Source organism: Lepidochelys kempii, chromosome 16 (genome assembly GCF_965140285.1).
Source record: "Lepidochelys kempii isolate rLepKem1 chromosome 16, rLepKem1.hap1, whole genome shotgun sequence".
NCBI lineage: Eukaryota > Metazoa > Chordata > Testudines > Cheloniidae > Lepidochelys > Lepidochelys kempii.
This window is the reverse complement of record NC_136395.1, coordinates 10,452,597-10,478,964: the sequence shown is the minus strand read 5'-3', so window position 1 is coordinate 10,478,964 and position 26,368 is coordinate 10,452,597. Positions and strand designations below refer to the sequence as shown.

Below are 26,368 nucleotides of genomic sequence, written 5' to 3'. Positions count from 1 at the left end.
CAGGGGTCAGCTGTGATTCCCAGTTGGGTAGCATCCTAAATGCACAGATTAGAGCACCTGGTCAAGATTTTCAAAAGCATCTTGTGGTTTTGGGTGTTTCCATTTCTGGGTGCTCAATTTCAGATTCCGCAAAGGAGCCTGGTTTTCAGAGAGTAGGTGTTGGAGAATTTCTGAAAATCAGGCCGCTTGAAGGTGTCTCAAGTTGGGAGCCCAGAACTAAGTGACCCAAAATCATTAATCACTTGGCCTCTGACTTATAATAGGAGGTCATTTCTGGTAGACTCCTCTTCTCAACTGTTACTGCTGTCATGGCACAGTCGGCATTTCAGTGGGGTTGGAGTGTGCCCCATATTGCCCCAACTGAGATAAGTTGGACCCTTAACTTCTCACCTTTATCCTAGATTTTTTTCTCTCCACCAGGAAATGCATCTTTAATTCCACTTAACATGAACATTCCTTCAGTGTGAGCTTGGATATCAAAATGAAATGGATTTCAGTTTACATTCCTTTTTAAACATTCCCTCAGAAATGTTACTGCATAAGTCAGTTCCAGAAAGCAAACTTGGAAATCTAAAATCTTCTGGTTAGAACGAAAGACTTAAAAACATTTTTCTAGCCATTTAGTCCCAATTTGAGAAAAAATCCTAAACCTGAGATTTCTAATTGCCTTGCTACGCTAATCTATTATTTCTGCTGTTTAATTCAGAAAAAGAATAGGCAGGACTAATTTCCTGTGTCTTCTGTCTCTATTTTCCCCTCTAAATGCTGATAGAGGAGAAGAGTTGAAAGGACTTTTTTCTCCCTTTCACCCAACCCTCATTATAGCTTTCAGTTACCTGGTATTATTAAATATTTTAGTAAATATTAGCAGGAGCTCTTTGAAGACACAGTAACCCGTAGCTTCACCCTTTTAGCCTGTGGGAAAGGAAAGACTTCAAAAGTTAATCTTTTTTATTATTATTATTTTAAGATAGGAAGACTTAGTTCCTAAGTTATTCTGTTTTACACATCTTATTTAATTTTTATTATTTTTTTCTGGTTTGGAAAAATTTGCCAAGAATCGATAATCCACGTCTGACCTTCACATATTAGCGCAAGGGCTCGATCATTCAAGGTGCTGAGCATTCTGGCCCAATCCAGCAAAGCACTTAAGCACATGCTTAACTTTAAACAGCCCCATGAAACTCAACGGGTGAAGACCAGGCCCCATTGAAGTCAAATGGAGTTTTGTCATTGACTTTAACGGGCGCAGGATTTCACCCAATGGGACTACTCAGGCGTAAAATCAAGCAAATGCTTAAATGATCTCTTCGTCCCAGCCAGTGTACTTCTTACCTTGCTGGACTGAGACCCAGAAGCATGAAGCTGATGAAACTGTGCCAAGAGTCCACCTCTAGCTCCTCTGATCTTCACACTAAGGGCCAGGTTTCCAAAGGTGCAGCCTGCACAACTGGGGCCAAATTTTCAAAAGTGCTCAGCATTCAGCAGTTCCCATTTTGATACATACATCAAACATGCTGGGCTTGTCTACATGAAGAGTTAGCGCACAGCACTAACTGTCTGTGTGAACCCTGCAGTGCACTGCGGAACTTTTAGTGCTCAGCCTCAGGCTCTACACACAGAGTGAGTGTGTGTTTGCTGTGCGCTCTTCATCGGAACGTGCACGCTGAGCTCTTCTGAAAATCTGGCCCCAGCTGCCGGTGCTGAGCTCTTCTGAAAATGTCACCCTCAGAGCTGAAGATCTGGGGCCAGATCCCCATGGGAGTTTTGCAGGGGACTTCAGTGGGAGCAGGATTGGGGACAAGGGCTCCAAAGACAAAGGGAAATCTTGGAAAGTGCATCATGCAATTTGACCATCTGACTTACAGCACCATTTTCACAATGTCCCTCTGCAAAGAGGGACTCTAGGATGGGGGAGAGAACAGTACATGGGGGAACTCAATTACAGGATATGGACATGCTGTTCAACTCTCTAAACTGTTGGGGTCTAAGACCCCATTACCACCTTCACATTCATGATACCCATGAGCTCTCCTGTCATAGAACTAAACTTCGAGGGTCTGACTGTGATCTCTCTCACAAACATTTTACACCGATATATCTTCACTGACCATACCTTTAAACCATTATGAAGCCAGAATCAGGGCCCTACAACTGACCTTCTGCTCAGCAGTTGCTTTGACTCTGTGCTAGGTTTTAAAACACATCATCTTCTATTCAATGTCTAGCCATCTGACTTGAATTCTTTGTCAGATACATACAGACAATGCAGCTCTGCTATTCCACCTCATAATAAACTCAACCTTCCCCAAACTCTCAGGGAGAAATTGATGGTACCCGAAATCCCCATTGTCACTGTATGCTTACATTTTCAGTTTATCCAAACTGCAATTTTTCAGGAGGTTTTGGGTCAAATCTTGCAACCTTTAGATGAGCAGGGCCACTCCTACTTTTGTAAAAAAAAAAAAATTAAAAAAAAAGGCGGGGGGGGAGGGAGCATTGTGAAAGCAAGAAGGCGATCATCTGAGGAAGAGTTTACCTGTATAAAGGATCTAACTGCAGAAAGCAGGATTCATTGGCTATTCATTACAAAATAAAACATTACACACTTTAAAAAAGCCATAACACTCCAAGGGCCTTTGTACAGTACTGAATGCCCATGTTAATGGGTGACCGAAGACATGGGGCTAAAGCACATCTAACATGCGCAGACATATGATATAATCACCCACCTGTCCTGTGTTACTGCTTATATGTGTACAGATATATTTTCAGTGTGTGATTCACTGGAGGGTACTATTACATTTCTCCTCATTGGCCATGCCTGGCTTATTAAGGCAAGTGCTCTCATAGAAAGCCACTTTCTGTACAAGTGCACATTCAGAGAGGGTTCGCTATTAATTGGCACAATTGGACTGAATTAGTGTAAAATGTTTTAGTGAAGGGAATAATGTTGCTATTAAGTGGAACTGTCCATTGCACAAGTTGATATCAAGAGGGCTTCAGTGTCTATATTATCTTCATATGTTTTACTATAAAAAATGGCCTAGTGTATTGAACATAGGGAAAATCTGAGAACAAGCTATACATCTCCTGGGTGGGGGTTGAATTGTGAGGGTCTCTGGACAGCCGCAGGGGAAGACAGCTCAAGAAATGTATAAAGCTGCTGGGAGGGACCCAAGTAAATGTTTTTTCCCAATCCACAAGCCCCCCCAAAAATCCTCCTGTGATGTTCGCTAAGTTTGTGGCTGACCATTACAAGTCAAAGATGTGTCTTGGGCTGTATTTTATAGCACATTGTCCACTTTCTCTAGTGTTTCTTAGAGGCACTTAGTAATTTATTTGTGAAACTCCTGGATGAGGCATAAGAAATTACAAAAAGGCCTCAAGGCTGCAGGTGTTAATGGCAACATGGGGCTAGTGCTCAGAGCACTCAGGAGTGGGAGGACCGGATGGAACATGACTCTGATCCCTGGCACTTACACAAAGCAGTGGTGAGCCCCTCTGGCTGGTCATAATGCACCATGGCGACGCACAGAGTGTTCAGGGTGACAACACACAGGACGATCCAGTAGAAACTTTGTGCTTTCACCATGCGCCGGATGAAGAACCGGAACATCTTCTCTTTCCTCCGGAAATATGAGGAGCTCTCATTCTTTCCACTCTTCAGACTGGCCCGGGCAAATGGAGACCCTGGGCATCGGAGGACACAAGGGATTATCATCACACTAAAATCAGGAAGATAATGGGGGAGTGAGAAACTAGAAATCACAACCACAAAGGGCCCAGATCCTCAAAAGTATGTAGATGCCTAACTGAAATGACAGAGTTAGATGTCCAAATACCTTTGAGGATCCAAACCGAAGAACCTTCCCCCTCTCTGGAAATGCAGCTAAGCACAAACTTGGCCATATTTACAATGAGCTGCAAGAGACACCGATTTGCCCAGACCATCCCAATGGATTAACACTAGGATTCAAAAAGAGCCTAATGGTGTCAGATGCTCAGCTCCCATTGCCTTTCACAGTGAATTAGGCACCCAGCCCCTGTAAATCACTCCAAAAATCCTAGCTAATCTCTTAAATCCTGAGCTCTAACTGGTCAGGTTACAAGCTCTGGGCAGCACGACACTTACTCTGTTATTTGTGACAGGAGTTTAACCCCCTCTCCCCCGCCAGCGAGCCTGAGTGCCGTGGAGCTGGCTGCAGGCACCCTGTGGCTCTATAGTGCGAGTGGTGTGCTGACTGCCCCGTGCAATCCAGCTCGGGCCGTCAGGAATGCTGGGACCGAGAATGTTCACGATCGCTGCCCTGCCCCCCATCACTGCACTGGCCGGGGTGCAGGGAAGTAATGCTGAGCACCCTTGAAGCTCCCTACTTCCCTCTCTCACCTCATACGCCTGCACAGAACAGTGCAGGATTTGACCTCAGTGCTCTGTGGCAGGTGTGCTGACTCCCGTTTGCTCTGCCTCTTATGGCTGCCTTTCACATCTTGTCTGAAATCCTGATTAAGAGTCAGATGTTTAAAAACAGACACTTGAAAGGGGAAAGGTGTTCTAGATTAAAGTGTCCACCCTACAGTGACGGGCACTGTAGAAATGCCTGGTGTTTGATATTAGTGCTATTAGTTTTATAACATCTCCTTCGATGCTGAAGAATTTCTCACTGTTTATATTGCCCTTCAAGGCAACAGAATTAACCAGAGGCCAAGAAGAAATCTGTGTCAGAGTTCTGAGGTTATTCTGTAAATCCAGACCTCTCAGGAACCTATGGCAAACCTCTGCTGTCAAAGCTGCCCAGGAGATGTGCACACGGATATTCCACTCCGCTTACATCCCTACTGCTCTTCATGTGGACACCGCTCTGAGATAACCAAATTCTGGAGCAACTTCTCTGAAGTGAACCCCCCGCCCTCCGGTGTAAATCAGAGTGGTATTTGGCCCAAGAAGAGATGACAGATTTGTCATGTGCCTCTGAGCAGAATTTTGCCCTTTCCTTGGAAAACCATACCAGACATGAGGCAGTCAGAGTGCTGAACTGGCTGGATATTCCAGTGCTAATGTTTCCATTCCAGTACCTAATGTTCCTATCACAAGGCAGCCAGGATCTACCATTGGGGTTTTATCAGCACAGAAAGAACACAAAGAGAAGGGAGAAAATAGAAGTGTGGATTAAACTATTATTTCAGAAAGCACACTGTGACTGATGTTTATTGTTCTATAGCTTTCTAATGTGGCTATAAGGTTCCTGGAGGCACTATTAATTGAATTACAGAGCAACTTGTGCAGGTAACAGCTGGCAAGAGGCTCATCAGTGCAACTACTGCACTGGTCAGCACATTTACATCACACTTTGTAATTAGATTGTTAGTTCTTCTAAGGCCTTTAAGTCACATCAGAGAGATATGTTACTACAGCATAAGGAAAACATTGGAAAAAACCCTCATTAAATCCTCACTTTATCCATAAACCCCAGTATGTTTTGATTATTTATCATATGTAGAGTTTCATGCATTTCAGGAGGGTAAAATCTCTCTTCCACAGCCTGCAGCAGTTTTAGTTTTCACTGCTGTGTTTGTTTCTTCTTCTCTGCCATGTGCCATGCTTTACCAAACACGCTCTTCCCAACCGGGGGAACCAGTCACACAGAAAAGGGGGCATCGCAGATATTTTCCTGACCATACGCTCAATAGATGGGTCTCAGTTCAGCATCAGATTATCCATGAGTGCAAGTGCTCCTGCTTCCACCAGATCTGCTGCGTGAGGCGCTAGATGCAGAGAATTGCTCATGCGTCACAAGTTCCTGGAGCCCGAGAGGACTTAGAAATAGATTAAAAGCTCCCTGTATGACCTCGTGGCAATAAGGGAATGCTGTAGCAGTGTGGACCTCCTGCCACCCACACAGCAACTCCACCTCACTCCAAAATACACACACACACTGATGTTCTGATTTCTCCAGCAACAAAAAATTCCTACTAGTTTCAGCAGGCTGAGCCGTTCAACTGCTTTGTGGCTAATCTGGGTGGATTCCCGGGGCTGGGATGGTGGGTTGCAGAGTCACACCAATGTGCTATACAGCACTCACCTGGAATGATCCGCTGCTCATTTAAGAAAACCAAAACCTTTGAATCTCTTGGGGCCTGTTCACATGGCAAGTAACCGCAACAACAAGCCATGGTGTGATTTTACAGTACACCAGCTTGTTGTGCAGTAGCATCCCATGTGGACAATGCTACAGCACAGTGAAAGTCCCAGCAGCAGCTAGGCTCATTGTACTTTCAATTAGTTGTACGCCAAGCCTCACTTCGGGACTTTCACTGTACTATAGCAGCATCCACATGGGACATTACTGTGTGGCAAGCTAGGGTGCTCTAGATTCACACCCTGGTTTGCCACGCAGCAACTTGCCATGTTGACAAGCCCTCAGACCATTAAGTGCCAAATTTTCAAAGAGTGGAGGTGAGTGTGCATGGTGCATTCACATTTGTACGTGCACATGGAAAAGTACCATTTATGCTTCCATTTTCAACGGGCATCATTAAAAGCTCATGATCTGCTGCTCCTTAGTGTCTGTGATAGCATGGTAATGCATTAGAAGCTGGCTGAGAGTAGTTGCTGCTTTAGCAGCAAACTAAAATCAAGACACACTCAGCAAAGTTTCTTCCTGGGGTTCATTCAGGATGGTTAGAGGGGAGAAGGCAAAATGATTTACCAGAAAATAATCAGGACATGTTCCCAGCTTGGGGCTATAGTCCAGCCTGGCCACCACTCCAGGTGGAAATTTATCATCTCAAAGGCCTTCCCTATGCTGGTGCTCAAGCAGCAGAGAGTTGCCTGAGCTTGCAGCCCTCCAGCCCAGTCTCATCACTCCACCCTGTCCACCTGTGTGAGGTCTAAGAAGAGAATTAATTCCCATTTTCTGGAAAGCAAGTAGGGTTTCTGGACCCTATCACATTCCTGCTTTATGTATTGGAAGATTCTGTGGTCATGGAAAGGGTCTGGGACAGGTATATAATGGTGCACACTGCACCTGATTTATGCATGTGAGCATGGGGTGACCATTTGTGCGCCCTTCATCTCCGCATCTGGCTTAGCAATGTGGAGATCTGCAACAAGAGACATTGCTTGGGTAAAGGTTATAGAGCTAGCAGAGACACCCAGCCTAGGGTTTCCCTGCGACCATCCAGAATACAAGCCATTCTTTAAAGAAGTCAGCCATGTGTCCATCAGGGAACACTGTTCATTTATGAGCTTGGATCTTTGTCCATTCCCTCGCCTCCCCACAAGAGATGAGGCTAGAGAACACTTTAAGGCCCAGCCTGACACAGCGGGTGGTATATGCATGAAGGAGCATTTCCCAAAAAGGAGACCCAGAGTGATTGTGGCTGATGCAGGAATGACTCCTCCAAGGGCTCTGTAACGGCAAGGACTGGGGTTGCATCTGGCTCTCAAGCAGGAGTGCAAAAGTGTGGAGGAGCGCTCCTGGCTCCTCTCCCACTCCCTTGCACACTGGTTAAGGACCAGATGCTGAAATGTCCATGGGTTCTAGCAATTAAGTGCCATCTGTTGAAACAAAGGAATAGCTCAGAGGAGTGTGACACGAAAGCACTTTGCCTGAGTTCTTAACACCGTCAGAGAATGCAGGGCCAGTACTCACCAACGGAGCAAATGTCTGTGAAATGGTCCTCTCCCTCTTCAGCATGAATCAGGTCATTTTTGCTCTTCTTTATTGTAGCTCTTTTCAACACTGCATGCAAATTTAAAAAATAAAAAGCACTATAAACATTGTGTAGTCAATCCTCTCTCCACCGCTCACTCTCCAAGGCCTGTATTTCCTTCCCAATGCCAGCTAAAAGCTGCCATATACGGATAAGCCATAGCAAATGGATCAACCTACAGCTTTATACTGTGGCCTCTGCTTGCTTAGATACCCGGGTCATTATTTATTTAACCTTCTAAATCTTGAAAGTTTGCCAGGCAGGACTTCTGTTCACCCATGTCTCAATGCAACTGAAGTGGAAAGGCAGCAGGAAAGACAAATATCTGGTAGCTTCTTAGAGCTCAGAGGCAGGGCATGCCACCATTGTTCATGCAGAGCTACTGGAGTGATATTTAGATTAAACAAAGGCATGTGCAGAAGAGAGATTTGGCTTGGTTAATTGAGCCATGATGAGATATGGGATAGTAATGCTATTGTCTGTTAACATATTCACATTCTACCGCATGCACCATTAAAACGTCAGCATTCACTCTATTCCAGTAGAGAAAGTTTGCCACTGTATGTTGCCCTAAGCACAGGAAATACCACGGGTAAGCAGATAATATCCCATGGTGAATGTCTTTTTAATGACACCCACTCTGCAATACCTTCCATCTGGGGACGTCAAAACTCTTTGAAAACATAAGCCTGACCCAGCAACCCCTTTTGTGAGGTTGGTAAATATCACTATCCCTGTTTTACCGATGGAGAAACTGCGGCACGGAAAGATTACCTGATTTGCCCCAGGCCATTGAACATGTCAGTGGCAAAGCGGAATTGCTGCCTCGCAAACCCGGCTCTGAGCCTTAGACCACCTGCCTTGGAACCTTGCAAACTATCAGAAAATATTTTGATACCGTCTTGATAAAAGTTTAAAAACCATATAATGATTAAGCACCATTTGATACCAGCAGTAAGACACTCCATGGTGTGGTGATACAAACTGTCCACTAGAGACCTATAGGAAATCTGCTATGTCAGAACTGTCTTGAGGATAATTGGGGTTTAGGGTAATGTGAACAGGGGATCCTTATCCTACACCAGCTGCATTGCTATGATTGAATAATGGGTGCACCACCTCCTCAGCATCAAAATCCTTCTTATAAATGATTACATAGTTAGTTCACTTTAGAGATGGGCTCACAGCAACCCCCCCAGATTCACAAGTATCCGAACTTTGGAGGGTGAAGGGTTCTAATCGGAACTGGGATCTGGATCCAATTTTTGCATATACCGACTTTATAACAGGCTGAACATAAATCCTAGACACCAACAGGCCCCAGTGTCCAACAGGCCCCAGCTTTGGGGCATTAAATATCTGGGTCTGAATTCTGTGACCTAAGTCCATCTCTGTTTTATTTATACAACTCCCACCTTGTAAAGCTATTCCTCCAAACCAGGTGCTCATTACAATGAGGCACCAACAGCACTGGCTCCCGCCAAGCACCGTGCAAAACTTCCCTCCCACCCCAAAGCTCTGCCAAAGCACCTCCAACCTGACCTGCCCTACCCCCTGCTTTTCCACTCCTGGGCCTCTCCTGCGTGCAGATCACCAACCACTCCAAAGCACGCTAGATTTTGTGATCCTTTCGAATGGTGGACCAGTGGCCATGGAGGATTCAGACAAACCTTGTTCCTAGTGACCTACGGTACTCAGGATCTGAGGCCACGAGCAAAAAGCATCACCCCACTGTGACACCTAACCCCCTGTTGATTTGCAATCCACTCACTGTTGTAGCTGCTGCCGCCAGTCTCCGCCGGTGCTGTGCCTTGCTGAACTGGCCCTTCGGAGGCGGCCCTCCCTGACAGTGAATGGGAGGAGAAACAAAAAAAGAGAAGGGGAGGGACGGGGAGGGAAGGGAAAAGGAGGAGACACAGGAGGACGAAAGATGGTCAGAAAAGGGAGAGGGAAGAGTCTTTAACTGAACGTTCACTGTCTGTAACATCCTAAGAGCTTGATGTCAGAGGCAGGGGGAAAACACTAGTCTCACGGCACCTGTTTTGGAAATCGTACTCCCTCGAGTTCTCCTGCTAACATGAGGCCCCTATGAGTCGTGAGATTAGATAAGATCACCACACCCTGCTATGTCTTACTGCTTAAAAGTAACAGGGGTCTTAGTCTCTTTGTCAAATCCTTTTGAAAACCTTGATTTAGAGTCCTGCCTTTATTTATTTTGCTGGCATCCACACTGCAGCTTTCCCCTCGAGGCTACAAGTAGACACATCCCTCTATGCAACCCAGAGGCTGGTAGGGGGCCCTGTGCACACCAGACCCCCACAATTACACTGGGAGTCTGGCATATCCCAGGAGTGGCACCCCATCCCAGAAAGACGTGTCTCATAGCTGCTGATTGTCCACCTGAAACTTTGAAGAAGTCCTACACAGGAAGAGGGAATTTTAGCTGTCTTTGCTCCAAGACTAGGATCAGAATTTTCAGCTGCATGCAAAGATATGGTGCTTGTACCCGCTAGGTCACAGTGAAAACCACATCTGCAAATGGCATATAAACCTCTCCTCTATTGCAAGAGGAAAAGTACAAGGCAAAACAACCTACCGTCCAGAGGGGACTTCTCTTCAGCATTCTTGTCTTCTTCTGCCAGCATCACCTCCTCTGAAAAAAGGGAAACAGCAGCGCTCAACCCTGGATCAGTTGCATTGTCATTGTAAAGCTCCCTGACTGGGAGGCAGTGGGCGTGGACCTTTGCCACAGCCTCAGCTCACCATACCACCCAACTAGACTGAGTCTTTAGACTCAGCATTGAATAAGGGGCAGCACCGAGAGTCATAATTACTCCCTTGTGCCCTTCTTGCTCCAAGGAAGAAAACAAGTTATTAAAACCTTAGAAAGGTTGCAGCTTGCTTCTCCCCTCTCACCGAGCCACCTCCTCAGACAAGTAAGATGGCAGAGCATTGGCTTTGCCCACACCTCTCTGCCCAGTCCCCACCCACTTGCTTGCAGTGGAGATTATCTGGAGAGCAATTGTTGCCATCTACTCCAACCTGGACCCAAGATCTGCACAGGCGTAAGCATATATTGTAGTACCATCCTACCAGCAGTGAAAGAGGCCGTATGCCATTACCATGTCTCAGACACTCACTCATCAATGCCAGGACTTAAGGCAATTATGCACTGATCTGCAACTCATCTGTGTGAAATCATGGCTCCACCGAAGACACTGGCAAAACTCCAGTGGATTTCAGTGGGGTCAGGATTTCATCCACTATGTCAACACAGCTAAAACTACACATGAAATACACATGAAAAAACTTGGTATACATTTTTTGTTTTCCATGTTTATATGAACTGTCTCCAAAATTGGCAGAGTTGATGATGCTTTCCAGTAATGTATGAACTTAGTATTGACTGAAGCCAAAGCATGGAACCAGTTGGGCTTTTACTTACTAGAGAGTAGGGCAAATTCCATCCACATGAAACTACACTATGCAGTATTCTACAGCAACAATCCAAAAGGCCAGGGTTTGTATAAATAGTTCTACAGTGTTTTGGCTTATTACTGTACAATACTGAATTGTCAGAGGGTTTTTTAAAGAAGGGACTGGCGAACCTCACAAGACTTTGGCATTTTAAATGGTAATTTTCTTTACATTCTTGAGCATAACTGTGCACTTGGATTTAGTAAAGTATCTGATAGAGTATCTCACAAAATCCTACTTGAAAAGACAATTTAAATCATCTTAGATTTGGCTAAAGAAACAGACGAAACAGCAAAGAACCTATTACTTGAGGGAGCTATCTAGAGAGATACTAGAGAGATGGATGTTAACAACAGTCTTAAAATATCTTTATTAATTATATGGAAGAGGTAGTGAATGCTGCTAAACTAATGAAAAGACACAAAATTGAAAGGAGAAATAATACAAAGGGTCAGAGAGATTAGAAATATGAGCAGAAAAGAGCAAAATGAGATTCAACTGGGGAAAATGCAGATTAATGCATCTGAGTGCAAAGTAATTAGAGACATTCAGTCAGCGGGAGGGAGAAATCCAGGAAGCAGAGGTGCTGACGGAGACTGGAAGGTGATCGCAAAGAGCAAATGATAGATGAGTCTGCAGTTTTACAAGGTACCCAATGAGTCCAATATAATTGGGCGCATATGTAAAGGCATCACGTGACAGGACAGGGAAGTAGAAAGTGCCTTTCTAGATGGCTCATGTGTGACTCCACCTGGAATATCACTGGACACCTCAGTATCCAAAAGATACGTACAAGTTGAAGGTAGTTCAGAGAAGAGCTGCGGGAATGTTTAGGAGTGGGGTGGGGAGGGAGAAGAAGACAAGAGTTAAATATGGCTAAGTGACAACTCAAAGGGAATATGATGTATCTGAAATAAGAGGAAGAGGAATAATTTACCTTTGTAGAAAGGGGTACTAAATGTGGGGTACTGGGATAAATTAAGGAAAGAAGTGGTCTGTGACTGTCAGGTCCCGTAGGCTGTGGAATAGTCTCCCAAGGGAAGTAATAGAACCCTTGTCACTTTGTCCAGTTTACCTTTGAATGAGCCAAGGAGTAGTAAACGTACAATATAGAACGATCTTCTTTTGGCAGGACGATGGACTGCATATCCCAATAATGCAGGTCTTTATCTGTAGCTTCTCCGAGCCTTATTCCACCTAGCCAGATACATTACGTTACAGTGAAAACTAAAATCCAACAGCCTGGCTTAGATTTGAGTGTAAACTTCATGTTTGCAACTGAAGCAAAGACTATGAAGAAATGATACAAAGAGGTGTGCCCTTGTGTTTGTGAGATTTGCCGCCAGCTGGCTCTGCTGAAGGAGCACAATCGTTTAGAACCTGAAGTTGATAAACGAGAGACTGGAATGCATTATGCTGTGGACTACCTGACATGCTGGCCAAGGTGAGTGCTGCAAAGAGTGAAACTCAGGGGTATGTCATGCAGACACCATTAGACTCAATAGGCTAAATTCAGACCTGGCATAAGTACATGGAACTCTGTGGAGATGTGTGTGCTTATGCCACGTCTGATTTAGGCCAAGAATGGTGAACTCATTGCTACTATGAGGAACTTTATTTTTAATGTAATCTTATTACAGACTCTATTAGTTTATTAAAAAGAAAAGGCGTATTTGTGGCATCTTGGAGACTAACAAATTTGTTAGTCTCTAAGGTGCCACAAGTCCTCCTTTTCTTTTTGCGAATACAGACTAACACAGCTGCTACTCTGAAACCTGTTATTAGTTTATGAAAAGTCCCCAGAAAAACAACTTTTTTGAACGGAAGCCCCATGTACATTCTACACTGGATTCCTATCAGAGCAGGAACAAAATAAATTTCTATTTGCTCTTTTCAGAAACAAGTGACTGATAAGAGGGGGAGAAGTCTTACTTCCCACTTTTTGACTGGCCTCATGTTTAGTGAGCTCACAAGTCAGATCTTCGCAAGGCTATTCACCCTCCTGTGGACATCACTTGAAGAGCAGTCCCAAGTCTCAAGTCTTTCGGGTTTGTGAACATGGGACCACGTTTGTGAACATGGGACCAGGTTGAGCAGTGACGAGGTATTGATGCAACATGATGTACTAACATCACAGTGTCATGGATCATGTGTGTCCCCACATCAGATAAACTAACAAAAGAGTCAACCCTAATCAGGACGGTCAGGGTCCAGCAGTCATAAGGATAGAGGCCAGTAGGACGTTGGGAGTTATGTGATGTGACAGCTTAGTATAGACGTGTTTCACCCATATCACATGCTCTCTCTTTCAGAACAGCACCGTAAATCAGATGGCTCCTTCCTCTGTCCTCCTCACAGCACACAGACCCTGAGTTGCTTCCCAAACACAACCGCTGCCCAGGGTTTGCCTTTACTAGTAACAAAATACCTCACCCAAAGCATCCACCCCAAACTTGATTCTCCTTAGAATTTCCCTCCAGGTCCTCCTCTGTCCCAGCTCCCAAAAGTTCCCTCTCTAGATGGATACTCCCATCTGCCTAATATCTTGGGCAGAGTTAAAGAGCAGCACCTTCCACAACACACTGGAGGAACTTCAGCAACTTTACACAGGTTTTTTAACTTGCTGAATGAGCAGGTCAGTGGAGGAGGCGTGGTACCTTGTGACTAGTATCTTTTACTATGACTTCCTCAGCATTGACTTCGCTAAGGAAGTGGCGTTTGGTAAGAGAACTGTGTTTGTGGATCTAGGGCTGTAAAACAACGCAATCCATAGAAATTGCAAGCAGAGCAAATACTAACCCAGGAACCTATCCTTGCAACAAAGCCCGTTGCCAGCTCTGTCCACATATCTATTCAGGGGACACCATCACAGGGCCTAATCCCATCAGCCACACTATCAGAGGCTCATTCACCTGCACATCCACCAGTGTGATATATGCCATCATGTGCCAGCAATGCCCCTCTGCCATGTACATTGGCCAAACTGGACAGTCTCTATGTAAAAGAATAAATGGACACAAATCAGACGTCAAGAATTATAACATTCAAAAACCAGTCACAGAACACTTCAATCTCTCTAGTCACTCAATTACAGACCTAGAAGTGGCAATTCTCCAACAAAAAAACCTTCAAAAACAGACTCCAACAAGAGACTGCTGAATTGGAATTAATTTGCAAACTGGACACCATTCATTTAGGCTTGAATAAAGACTGGGAGTGGATGGGTCATTACACAAAGTAAAACTATTTCCCCATGTTTATCCCCCCCCTTACTGTTCCTCACACGTTCTTGTCAACTGCTGGAAATGGCCCACCTTGATTATCACTACAAAAGGTTTTTTTTCTCTCCTGCTGGTAATAGCTCACCTTACCTCATCACTCTCGTTACAGTGTGTACGGTAACACCCATTGTTTCATGTTCTCTGTGTATATAAAATCTCCCCACTGTATTTTCCACTGCATGCATCCGATTAAGTGAGCTGTAGCTCACAAAAGCTTATGCTCAAATAAATTTGTTAGCCTCTAAGGTGCCACAAGTCCTCCTTTTCTTTTTGTGTTGCTTTAGCGATTCTCATGAAATATAACATTTGAAAGAAAATTGAGAGGATGGGAAGCAGGTGATAATTCTAAATCAGACAGAATAACTGACAAGGAGCAAGGGTTATATTAGCAACCACTGCCCACTAAGAACATGGGGGTAGGGAACTCTCTGCACTTAACTATCATAGTGATGGCTGCCTTCAAGATTAGACCTATTGCTACTAATTAAGTGTTGAGAATATGCTTGGACCTGTACATGGCACAAAATAAAGACAGCCCTTTCCCTAAAGAGCTGCAAGCTAGCAAGCCAAACATCACAACAGAGAGACCACTGCTGCTTCTACAATCTCTGGCATGTAGAGAAAGGACCGTGTGCACCAAGGAAAAGGCTGGATTATTGGAATTAAAGATGCAATGGAAATACAAGGCAGAAAAAGCAAGTTAAGTCACTGGGGCTAGTAAATATGAAAGACAAAAATGCATCTATAAGGAGAACCCCACTAAACTTTCATCTGGGCCCATCACATGTCCCATGAATGAGCTCCCTCCTGCTGAATCTCTGGCATGGCTTTGACTCTCTAATTAATCCAGGCTTCTAGTCTCAGCTGGGTGAGGGGATTGCTGTCTCTGTGCCTCTTCCACAAAGGCTACATCCCGATGCTCTTAAAAGCGCACAATGCCGGAGCATGACACTCACGCTACAATGAGCTGGAAGAGAAAGGTTAAATGAAACGTCCCAAACATCACTTATTCCAGGGGAAAAGAAATGCACAGGATCGGGCAGTGAAGGGCTATGGCTAGGAGATGGACTTGAAAGGAATTAAAATGCAAGAAGCGGCTTGATTCACTCTGAATTGTAAGACTTTCAGTCTCCAAAGCGAAAACATTTTCAAATGATGCATGTCCTTGTAAGATAAGAGGGATGGCTTCAAAAGACTATCTGGGGACTTAGGAATGCTTTTCTCTTTCCAGAGGGACGTTCTAGCTCTCAGCTCCCTCAGAAATGCAACATGAAAGCCTAACAGTTGCTACAGCTCTGAGGAGTTTAATGAAGAAAGCAGCAGTGGCAAGATCATTTTCACGGATTAAATCGGTGTCTCCTCAGTGCTCTTCTCCTTTATTCCCCTAAAGGGCACCGTTTCACATAAACTCCTTGCCACCTTCCCTTGGAGCCAAAGGGAAAATACCCTTCCCCAGCAGAGAGTGAGTGGCTGAAGGTTCCCAACACAACAGCAGCTTTCCCTAGTTTCCAGCTAGGTATCCCTTGGCGGTGAATTCGCTGAGGAAGTGGTGTTTGGTAAGAGAACTGTGTTTGTGGGTCTAGGGCTGTAAAACAACGCAATCCACAGACACTGCGCATCAGGAGCTGGCTACGTTTCAACAGTGGGTTGGGATTACCCTTCTGCAGGGTTTATTAAAAAAATCCCATGGACTTCCTTCTTTAGTCTGTGCAGTCTTTAAATCAAAGGTGTCTCTTTCTAAAAGATATGCTCAACCAGAAGTTACGGGCTTGAGGCAGGAGTTACAGGGTAAAGTTCTGTGGTCTGGGTTATGCAGGAGGTCAGACTAGTTGATCCCAATGTTCCCTTCTGACCTTAAAAATCTATGAATCTATAAAAATTCTCCTTGCATCCTAGTTTTACACCAGTGTATCTTTGCTAACCCGAACAGAGTCACACCACATTTAGACCAACGTGAAAGCAGAATCAGACCCTATATGTTGGCTTCCTTCTCTCTTGTCCACCTCCAGGCCCTTCTTCCATAATGCCCCATTATCTATTAAACACCCACCTGAAATGTGTCTGCCTAACAACCATCCTCTCCTTATCCACATCCCCCCTAAACCTCCTAAAAACTCATATTTGCTGGGTTGCCTACGCAAAGCAAGTTCATTCATTAAAAATATAAATTTGCCCCTGGAAAACTGCAAGGGAGCCATCAAGACATGCACATGTTGGAATGAGTAACCCCCAAGGTCTTATTCTTGTGCCCACCTCCTCCTCTCGCCTCCCTCCGTGGCTTGCGATTCTCACTTGGACCGCCTGTGAATGTAGGCTATAAGCTTTTGGGGGCAAAGCCACTTCCTCGATAACAAGCCCTCTCTGTTGAGGGCATCGGCCCTCAGTGTTAATATGGTCTGCAGCAGTCCTTATGGGGGTCCTTTTGCAGTCTTCAGTGCTACCAGGCGTCCAAAGGATGGTGACAGTAAAAAGCCACCAGCCTCATCCACAGCCGAGCAGGAGTCTGCATGTCATCCTTGGCCACGGTGATCCACACACGCGTAACCTCCAGCCTTGATTAATGCACCTCATTGTATCTCAGAATGGAGCCCCATACCCTGGGAAAGCGCCAACTGGTACAAAATGCGGCAGCCCATCTGCTTAACACCATGGGGTAGCACAGGTACATCACCCCAGTGCTCTGCTCTCTGAACTGGCTCCCCAATGAAAACAGATTCCAGTTTAAGGACTCTGCCCTGATATTCACAGCCTTCCAAGGGACTGGTCCTAGCCACCTGATGTTTCACTGGAGCGTTGAAACTATCAGCCAGTTTGGGGAGACTCATGGGGCCAGGAAACAGAACTCTGACAGAGTCAGGAATCGGGGCCGGCAGCAAAGCCAGTCTCCTGGCAACCTAATGAGTGCAGCTGTAGTAGGCTACCTGATTGACTACGCCACCTGATTGATTGAAAGAATCAGCAAACCAGGTCCTATGCGTAGCAGCAGTTCAGTGATTGCTCAAAGCGCGTGCCCACAGATAGACTCTGCTCCTGCCCTGTCCCCAGCCCTGATCCTGCCTGGCCTCACACTAAGAACCCCCATCTTGAACCTCAGCTCCAGTTCCTGTCTTCTGACTCTGGCTCTGACCATTGGCCCTGGCACCAAGCCTCTGACTCTGATTCCCTGGCTACCATCTCCTGCTCTAACCACTAGCCATGACCCTGTGCCAACCCTGAGGCACAACCGCCCACATCCCTGGCACAGACAGACAGGAGCTGAATTTAGACTGTTGGGCTCCCCAAGAGATGAGAGTGATCACACCCCATTTAGAGCCAAATGCAGGACTCCTGTCTGGCCTAGTCTTCCCGCAACAAACTCTTCTCTCCCAAACACTCTCCCAAACCTGCACTCCGAGCTGAGATGCAGTTTCCAGACAAGCTCCTCTATTCCCGTCACTCACAGCTTCCTCAAACAAATTCCGATGAGCTAAAATGTTCAGTGCTTGGTCTCAGCCCCAAGGTAAGCTCTTCTGGGAAGTTTAAGTAAAATTGGCTGTCTTCAAGCTTGGAAGCACTAAAAATACCAAAACCACTCTTCTAATTAAATTCCAGCTGAAATATTAGCATTTGCAGGGCTTGTTTTATAACACTGTTTCGGGGGGGGAAGGGAGGGAAGAAATCAATTCAAGCTTTAAGAAAATGGGTGTAATTTATTTTTAAGTCATGCACATTTAAATCCAGTGCTTTCTCTTTCTTTCCCTACCCTTTTGTTTAAAAAGCATTTGTTAAGTACTCCCTCAATTAAGGCTTCCTGTATTAAGTATGCCTCATGCAAGCAGTCCCATATTAAGGACGTCACCACTAAGCACACCTTTGTTTCAGATGCCTCAACTAGATAGGCCTCTGCCAAAGTTATAAACTCCTCCATTAAAGCAGCCTCAGGTAAGTCCATTTCTGCATCCATTAAAGGTATATTGCTTTGGGGATTTACCAGCAGTGAGCTGTCTCTAAGGTCTTTTAGTAATGCCAGCATTCTTACTTCTGCATTCCTTAAGTAGCCATGTGGGTTGGTTGGTCCAGGGCTCCCCAGAATGGGTTTCTCTCACCTTCCTCTGAAGCAGCTTGCTCTGGCAAAATTCCCATTGACTTCACTGGGGCCAAGATTTCAAGACCTGACTTCTGAGCGCTTGATTTCTCAGCTTTAGCACAGCCCCCTATGTTACTTTTTGCATTTAATGATTTCCCAACCTAGCTCACTCTTTTTTTTTTTTTTTTTTTCTGCTGCATGAAACTTCCTTCAGGCTGCACTGTATTGCACTGCTATTGTATTTCCAACAATGCCTCTGGAGGAGTGTTTTATTATTCCCTGATTCAGCTACTTCCTTTAAGCTTTGCAGTTCTAAATGTCATTAGATAAAATGGAAACGACAGGCATTTCATAGCATTTGTACCACACACTCACGCAACATTTGGGGGCAAAGTGACACAGCAGCCAGACGTTCCCACGGAGAGGTACCGCAGTGGCGTGCAAATTTAAGGGAAGAGATTTCACCGCATGTTTTGCGACGTACGCACCTCAATTTTCAAACAGCCACTTCCAGTAATAGCTGGCACCTGCACAGGTCCTTTCAGCAGAACACGTCAAAGCTCTTTCACCAGTCAGAATAAAACCAGGCCACACCCTTGCAAGAACAGTGTTGTTATCTTCATTTGACCGATGGGGGTAACCGAGGGTACCTCTACGCTGGAGGTATAGCTTCTATTTGGGGTAGGCATACCTGCGATAGCTTTGATTGAGCTATCATACTAAGTACAGCCATGTAGCCAGAGTGGCAGGATGGGCTAGCCACCCAGAGCACCTACGTAGGATCTTAGATAGGACAGCACTCAGGGTGGCTAGCCTGAGCCACGGCTTGTGCTGCCAAGGGCACACTGCTATGGATCCACACTGCTATTTAGCATGCTGGATCCACCAAAGCTAGCGCATATATTTTTATCTGAGCTGGAAATTACACCTCCGGCTACAGCGTAGACACATCCTGCGGCTCAGAGAGACCACGTAGTCACGAGGGCCCCTAAGGCAAGGCAGCAAGAGATGGGATTAGAACTGAGGCATCCTCTCCTCTAGCTACTAGATAAACCTTTAATTAATTTGAATTTGAAGTAGCACAAAGTTGTAAACAAATGGAGGGACAATTTATAAATAGAAAGCAATGTGAATGGTTCCTTTCTCGAATGCTAAGGAACCACAGAATTAAAAGGGAGATAAAGTGTGGTTAACTAATTGAGGGTAGTTCCAGGTGAGCAGTTACATTCAATGAAGCTTGGTCAATACAACTGGCTTTTGATTGCCACTCTACAGAGAACTGTGTGAAATACCGGGTTCCTGTGACCATACAAACTGCGACTGCTTCTTCCTCCTACTTAACATTTCAGAGCTTCAGTCTTTCCTCTCTGACCAGACTGTCAAAATTCTTGTCCAGGCCACGGCCATCTTCTGCCTTGACTACTGCAAGCTCCTCTTCCAATCCCAGCAAATGTGAATGCCTCCGAGGAATTCACAGAGGGGCAGGGCAATCCATGGATGGGTTTGCAGAAGGGGTAAAAGCCATCCAAAAAATAAAGGAAAAGAAATGAAGCCACAGGAGATACACAAGGTCATTTTTTTTTCAAATCGAGGCACCTAAGCTGTGCATGGTAAAGCACGGACACAGAAGTTACAGGCATGAACAAAGAGGCAGGTATGGGCACAGAATGAGTCACTGCAAGCACTTGTCCATTTTGCACGTGCAACTGTTTGTTTTGAGCACACAGTTATCTGTTTGCAGAAGCATATTTTGTGGGTGCAACTTAGGGAGCTGGGAGGACAGTGTGCCCTGCAGTGTCAGTCAGGGTTTCATGCTATTTAAAAGGGGGAGAGGCCTAATTTTTCAACACAAGGCTGTTTCCTTAGCATCACAAGGTGGTCGCAGTCACAGCACACACAAGTTGAGACAAAGCAGGAGGAGGGCTCTTTCCTTACCTGCCTTGAAGATCCACTCCAAGTACCCGTTTAGCTCTCGTTCGATCTGCTGCTGCCTACGGAGCTTCAGGAAGGCCCGGCGGTTCTCTACCCTCTCACGCTCTTTGGCGAACTCGCTGCAGAGAGAGAGAATGTGGATCACACAAGGTTCAAGACAGCTTAACTCCTCCTCCTTTCTCCTTCGAATTTACTTTTAAAACTCTCCATTGCCAGGATGCCTACAAAACACTTGTCAATAGTTAGGCAGCAGGTGTACGGACAAATATTGTCCCTTTATTTCCTTTTGCTTCCCTATCTGTCTGTCTGTCTCCACCTGTCATCTCAGGGCTCATACTCTGACTGTAAGCTTTTTGTTCTCTGTTTGCCCAGCCCAATGGGGTCCAGTGCAGGACTGCGGCTGTGAGGCACTACCATTATACTAAATAACTAAAACAACCACCATACCGCTGCTACTCATAACAACACTACGTCATAAGGTGCATGCAAACAAAACCCTCAGCTCTTCCCAGAAACACAACTTAATAAAGGTAAAAATATTATCCCACAGCGGAGGTGCCTGTAGGACTCGTACCGTCACAAAGCACGCTGAACGTGGATTAGAATTCAGAATGGGGAGTTTTAGCCCATCGCTGAACTTTCACAGGCCTGGGTGGAGGTTCACACATGCAAGTCAAACTTGAATCAAGAGTGCGGGTGGGCACTCGGCAGTTATGGTCAAACATCTCACACAACCCTAGGCTGAGGATCCGGGAAGTCCCATTCGCTGCTAAAATTACATGAAGAGAAAGGAGTGCTTGTGGCACCTTAGAGACTAACCAATTTATTTGAGCATGAGCTTTCGTGAGCTACAGCTCACTTGCATCTGATCAAGTGAGCTGTAGCTCACGAAAGCTCATGCTCAAATAAATTGGTTAGTCTCTAAGGTGCCACAAGTACTCCTTTTCTTTTTGCGAATACAGAATAACACGGCTGTTACTCTGAAACCTAAAATTACATGGAAACCCATAGTCAAAAATGGAACTATAAAGAGGAGTGTGCCAGAAATCACCCGGAACACAGAATCATCTAATGGATCCCCCAGCCAATGGGGCAATCTCTTACACATTATATTCTAGTCTGTGTTTAAATCGCCCTAGCGATGGTGTATCCACCACTTCCCTCATGAGGGCTATTCTGCAGCCTAACACACATCACTGTTAGAAGCTTTTCCTGATATTCTCCTGCTGTTCCTTTTGCTCATTGTTTCAATTCAGTGGCTCCCAGGAACACAGCTTTGAATTACCCTGGCCAGTCCCTCTCTCATTTTGTGGCTGATTCTGATCTCACCTGGGGGTAAATCAGGAGTGACTACACTGAAGCCAATGGAGTTTACACCTGGGTAAAAGTGGTATGAGGGAGATCAGGATTGGACCTTTGGTGTTCACACCTTCCAAGTATTTACAGATGATCCTCTTATCCTCCAGTTAGCCATCATTGAGCCAAGCTTGGCCAGTCCCTGCAGCCTTCCAGTTACTTTTGTCATTCTTTTCTAGATTCCCATTCAAAGCATCCAGCCCTGTTATCCAAACACGCTCTATGGTTAACAGCAAGGGTGGGGGTAGGGGATTAGAGGTGCCGGAGGCAGCTTCATGATTTTCATTTCATCTGTCAAAGCTTACACTTTAGCTTAGTCAGGAGGGATTGTCTGACTGGTTTTGAAGGGACTGCAGTGAGAGCTTGATTCACAGCACAGCGCAACTGGCTAGCAGCTGATACTTGCCATCACATACGCCGTTATTCTGCTCTTCAGTCTCAATCTTATGACTCTCCTCTCCCCTCTCACATCCAACAGCACAACTCATGACCCCATTCTTTGGGTGGAGGAGCAGCACGGTCACTCCCAGTCTCAAGTGCCTGCCTTGGTATTCAGTGGGCGTCTAGCTTGCGATTCGCAAACCTGCACGTGTCGGCAGGGATACTGATTTCCCTCTCTGTCTTTTTTTAATGTTCTCCTTTCTGGTTCAGCACCCATTGGCCCAGGCCATGGGACCTCCAGTCAGTTTTGATTTCTTTCAGAGAGAGGAGGGATGAGATCTGACAGTGCCGGGGCAGAGACAGTACTCCTTTAAAACTGCCATGCCTGGAGGCACAGCTGGGCTATGATTACTGCTATACAGTGTGTTTCACTGCAAATTATGCAGGGCTAGATTGTGCCAGATAAGCACAGCCCTGAGTAGGAGGTGATTGGTGCTGCAGTGCCCCAGGCAGAGTGTCCTGAAGGACTGCGCTTAACCTGTCCAAGATTTAGAGCAGTGGGAGGCACAAAAACAGGGCCAAAGTCTCCCCTGACCCGCTTCTGGGCAAGGTGTGCTGCAGTGGGCCTGGACAGAGCAGTCTTTGAGTTCTCCTGAGTGCAGCGACTATGAATGTTCTTGGCTCTTGAGCAATGCACCTAAAATGTGGGGAGAGGTCCCTTACACGTGCACATCCCCCCCCCCCCCCAGTCACAATCTGGGCCCAGGGAAAAGTAAATCCTAGCTGAGGTTAAATATGCTCTTGGCTATTGACTAGTGGATTTAGATCCTGCAGCGAATGAGGCAGAAAGGCCCAAGACTGTAATACTGTGGCTCCTAACCAGGCTCACTGACACCTGCTTGTAAGATGCAAGGTTAGACCTTGTGACAGGCTCCAGCCAACACTGACTAGCAGAGGAAGTTGTATGTAATCAACTATCATAGATACAGTCCCTGGAGACATGTCATTACAGTGACCTCTGCCAGGTACAGCCACAAATGGAATATGTTTAATCCTAAAGTTATATGCTCTACCACTGCCACATGCAAGAGCAAGGCTGTATTTCAGGCCAGGTCTCTTGTTCTCCAATGGTGGCTGAGTTTGGACAAGCTGTGGAGGAAGAGCACCTCAATTCACTCCTCATTGACTCTCTGGTATGATTAAGGAGCTGCCACCCAAGCCACCTGGACTGCAGACAAGGGCGCTTTGGGGAAGGGTTTTCCTGGTGGTGACATGTAGATGCCGGATGGAAACAGAGGACTATCCCCATGCATCTGCTCACAGTGGGGGAGATTATTTTTTCCCTCCATTAAAATTTTCAACACACACACACACACACACACACACACACTTTCTTAAACATTTTTCTTTCTTTTTGTGGGGAAGTGGGGACAACACTGAAGACCAACAAATTCTCAAGTTTTCCAGTTTTGGGGTTTTCAGCAACTGCCCGCCCCCTCCCCCCCCACACACATACACAAAATGATCACAAATTTCTATTAAATCCAAAAGCCATTTTCCATTAAAAAAAAAGTATGTTGTCAGAAAATTTTCATCCAACTCTCGCTGAGAACAGAGAAGGACCCTGAGATGGGGGTGGCTGGCATTAAATGAACCTTCTGATTTATTTACCAAAATTGTTATTTTCACACCAGTGACAACCAAAAATCCCCCATAGCGTCACAGAAGTGAAAGCAGGAAAGAGCTATCCAGGCATCCCGCCACACAGCAGAGCAGCTCTCAACCGACAGGACTATTCCTTGTAAGGTGATCCCCGGCATTGTGTCCCGTTCACACAGTGGGGCTAGTTTACACAGACTGTGGCCTTCTCTGTTTCAATGGGTGGATGCTTTGCAGCATGATGTCACGCATACTTTGGGGCAGGAGGTAGATGAAGCACAAGAGAGTGCTCTCACCGGGGAGGTGAGATGCTAACAGCAGTGACCCATGCAGGCAGGGCTATCTAGCCTTTCACACACCAAGCTCTAACTTTAGGAGAGGAGATTTTTTCCTGGCTCTTTTTCATTGTGAATTTAATGCTGCCGGTGAAGGATGCCAGACTGACAGCCCTGGAGACCGAAAGCCCTTATCTATCCACAGGACGGGCAGCAGATTCTCCAACAATTCACTGCAAGTTGGAGCTGGAGACAACCATCTCCAGGGGTTGGATGGCCCATGACCTGTTCATCTCTTTTTGGCATCACTTTTCCAAGTGTCTCTCTTCTCTTTCTCCTACTGTTGTGCAAATGAGTTCAGGCACCAGAGACAGACTCCGAGTGGTTCAAGGAGATGGTTGTTTCATTGATCTACTCTTGAGAGTAAGCTGGTACAAAGAGAAAAACACCCCTCCCCCCCGCTGGGCATAAACTCCACTAAGTCTGGTGATCCCAGACAGTACCAGGTTACCAAGGTGCTGATGGAGGCACCCATCTACATAGCCCAATGCAGTTGGCTCTAAAACTTTCTCCCATCACAGCCCACTTTTACCAAGGCAAACAACAGGATTGGGGGAGGTAGTGGGAGCCTGGAGTCTTGGAATAATTCAACCCAGGCTACCTCAAATTCCCATCATCCCCTTCAGCCTCCCATCAACCTCCCTGTTCATCTATGTGCGTCCAGAAGCCAGATTGTCCCCCCACATGCTCCCTAATGGCTCCCTGCTACTTCTTCCTCCTCCACCTCACTCTCTCCTGTCCCAGGGGCTCCCTGCTGGCTGGGCACCAGCAGGGGGCACAGTGAAAGCACGGCACCATAGATGTTCTCCCCACACCCAGGGACCACACCACAGTGAGGCTGGCAGCCAGGAGGCCTCACTATGGCAAACCCCATACTCAACTCCTTGCTTGGATGCAAGACAATCAAGCATTATGAGGCCTACATACAGAATATATCTGTAATAAATTACATGGAGACACCACACCCATGAACAGGGATCAAACCCAGGACCTTCAGCATGAAAACCACTTGAGCTAAAGGAGTCACTGCTTTTGCTCAGCGCAGCAGGCTGTTCAAGTTGCTGGAGTCAGCCTATAGGAAGAGACACAAAGGGTGGTCAACTTCTGGGTGGGGAGAAGATGAAAGTAAATCAGGGTGTAAAAAAATGTCAGGACGGCCATTTTGAGGGAAATCATCGCTAAGGAAAAGAGACCATTAAGCTAAGCTAATCACCACCAGGACCAACAGGGGATTATTGCCTGATGAAGGTCTTCCAAGTGGTTTATCCTTGCTCGCTGTAAATATTTCAAGCAATGTGGTTTCCACAATTTCCTCTGGCAGTGACATAAACTGTGTCACAACATCCAAACCCTTGGCTTCCTTTCATTGGTCTCTGCAGAGCAGGTCTCAGGGTTAGCTCTGCTCCTTTAGAGCAAACAGCTGAAATGCAAGTGTTGGACAATTTGGCCATCGTTCTTGGGTTTCCTACCAGCCTCTCGGGGTCAGCTACTTCTGACTTCCTGTGTGACCTCAGCCATGTCCTTCAACCTCCCTGAGCCTCGTTTCCCCATCAGTAGAATGAGGACATTAACATTTACCCATCTCAGATGAAAGCTGCTATGTACTGTCTATTTATTATTATTATTATATACAATTACCTTCTTATACAGAGTCATATAACTGTGCTGTACATAAATTATCAGAACACAGCTCCTAAAATAGGATGGCAGACATAGGCTACTGAATTGAAAGCCATGCTCAGTACAGGCAGGCAGAGAGAAAGAGAGAGAGAAACTGAAGCACAGACCTAACAGAGCAGTTTCATCACCATCCAGTGCCCAAAAAGAGATGAGCTGGGCACATGCAAAGGCCCCTTTAGTTTGTGAATCAGAACCTAGTTCAGAAGCCTACAACTCTGTCACCTCAACTGGGAATTGACCTTCCACTGATGAAGAGCTACACTGAATCTGCCGTGCATAGCACACAAGAAGCTAACGGCGTGCAGCACTATGTGGAAAAACATAATCCCATCTGACTAGAGTCCAGCCATATGAACATAACTGGTGAGAAGGCTATTCTTCCTTGTAGAGCTGGCAAGCCAGGCGGCTTTTGCAGAGTCTGGGTTGGTCACTGGCTGAAGAGAATTCTCTAGGTGGAAAAATAAAGTAGGCCGAGAGAGATGGAT

The 26,368-nt window shown here is 45.8% G+C and overlaps 1 protein-coding gene across 10 annotated transcripts in view; it reads right to left on the bottom strand.

Annotated features, from left to right (window-relative positions):
* Positions 1-26,368, bottom strand: part of CACNA1B (calcium voltage-gated channel subunit alpha1 B) — a 470,003-nt gene that overhangs the window by 180,321 nt on the left and 263,314 nt on the right. For 8 of the 10 annotated variants that reach the window (XM_073313878.1, XM_073313882.1, XM_073313876.1 and 5 more), the window contains exons 7-11: positions 20,476-20,591; positions 10,313-10,369; positions 9,488-9,559; positions 7,656-7,745; positions 3,484-3,693 (exon numbers count right to left, since the gene is read on the bottom strand). In XM_073313878.1, coding sequence (XP_073169979.1) covers positions 3,484-3,693; positions 7,656-7,745; positions 9,488-9,559; positions 10,313-10,369; positions 20,476-20,591 — 545 coding nt within the window. The remainder of the gene's footprint in view (positions 1-3,483; positions 3,694-7,655; positions 7,746-9,487; positions 9,560-10,312; positions 10,370-20,475; positions 20,592-26,368) is intronic. The other 2 variants (XM_073313884.1, XM_073313886.1) reach the window with 1 other exon arrangement.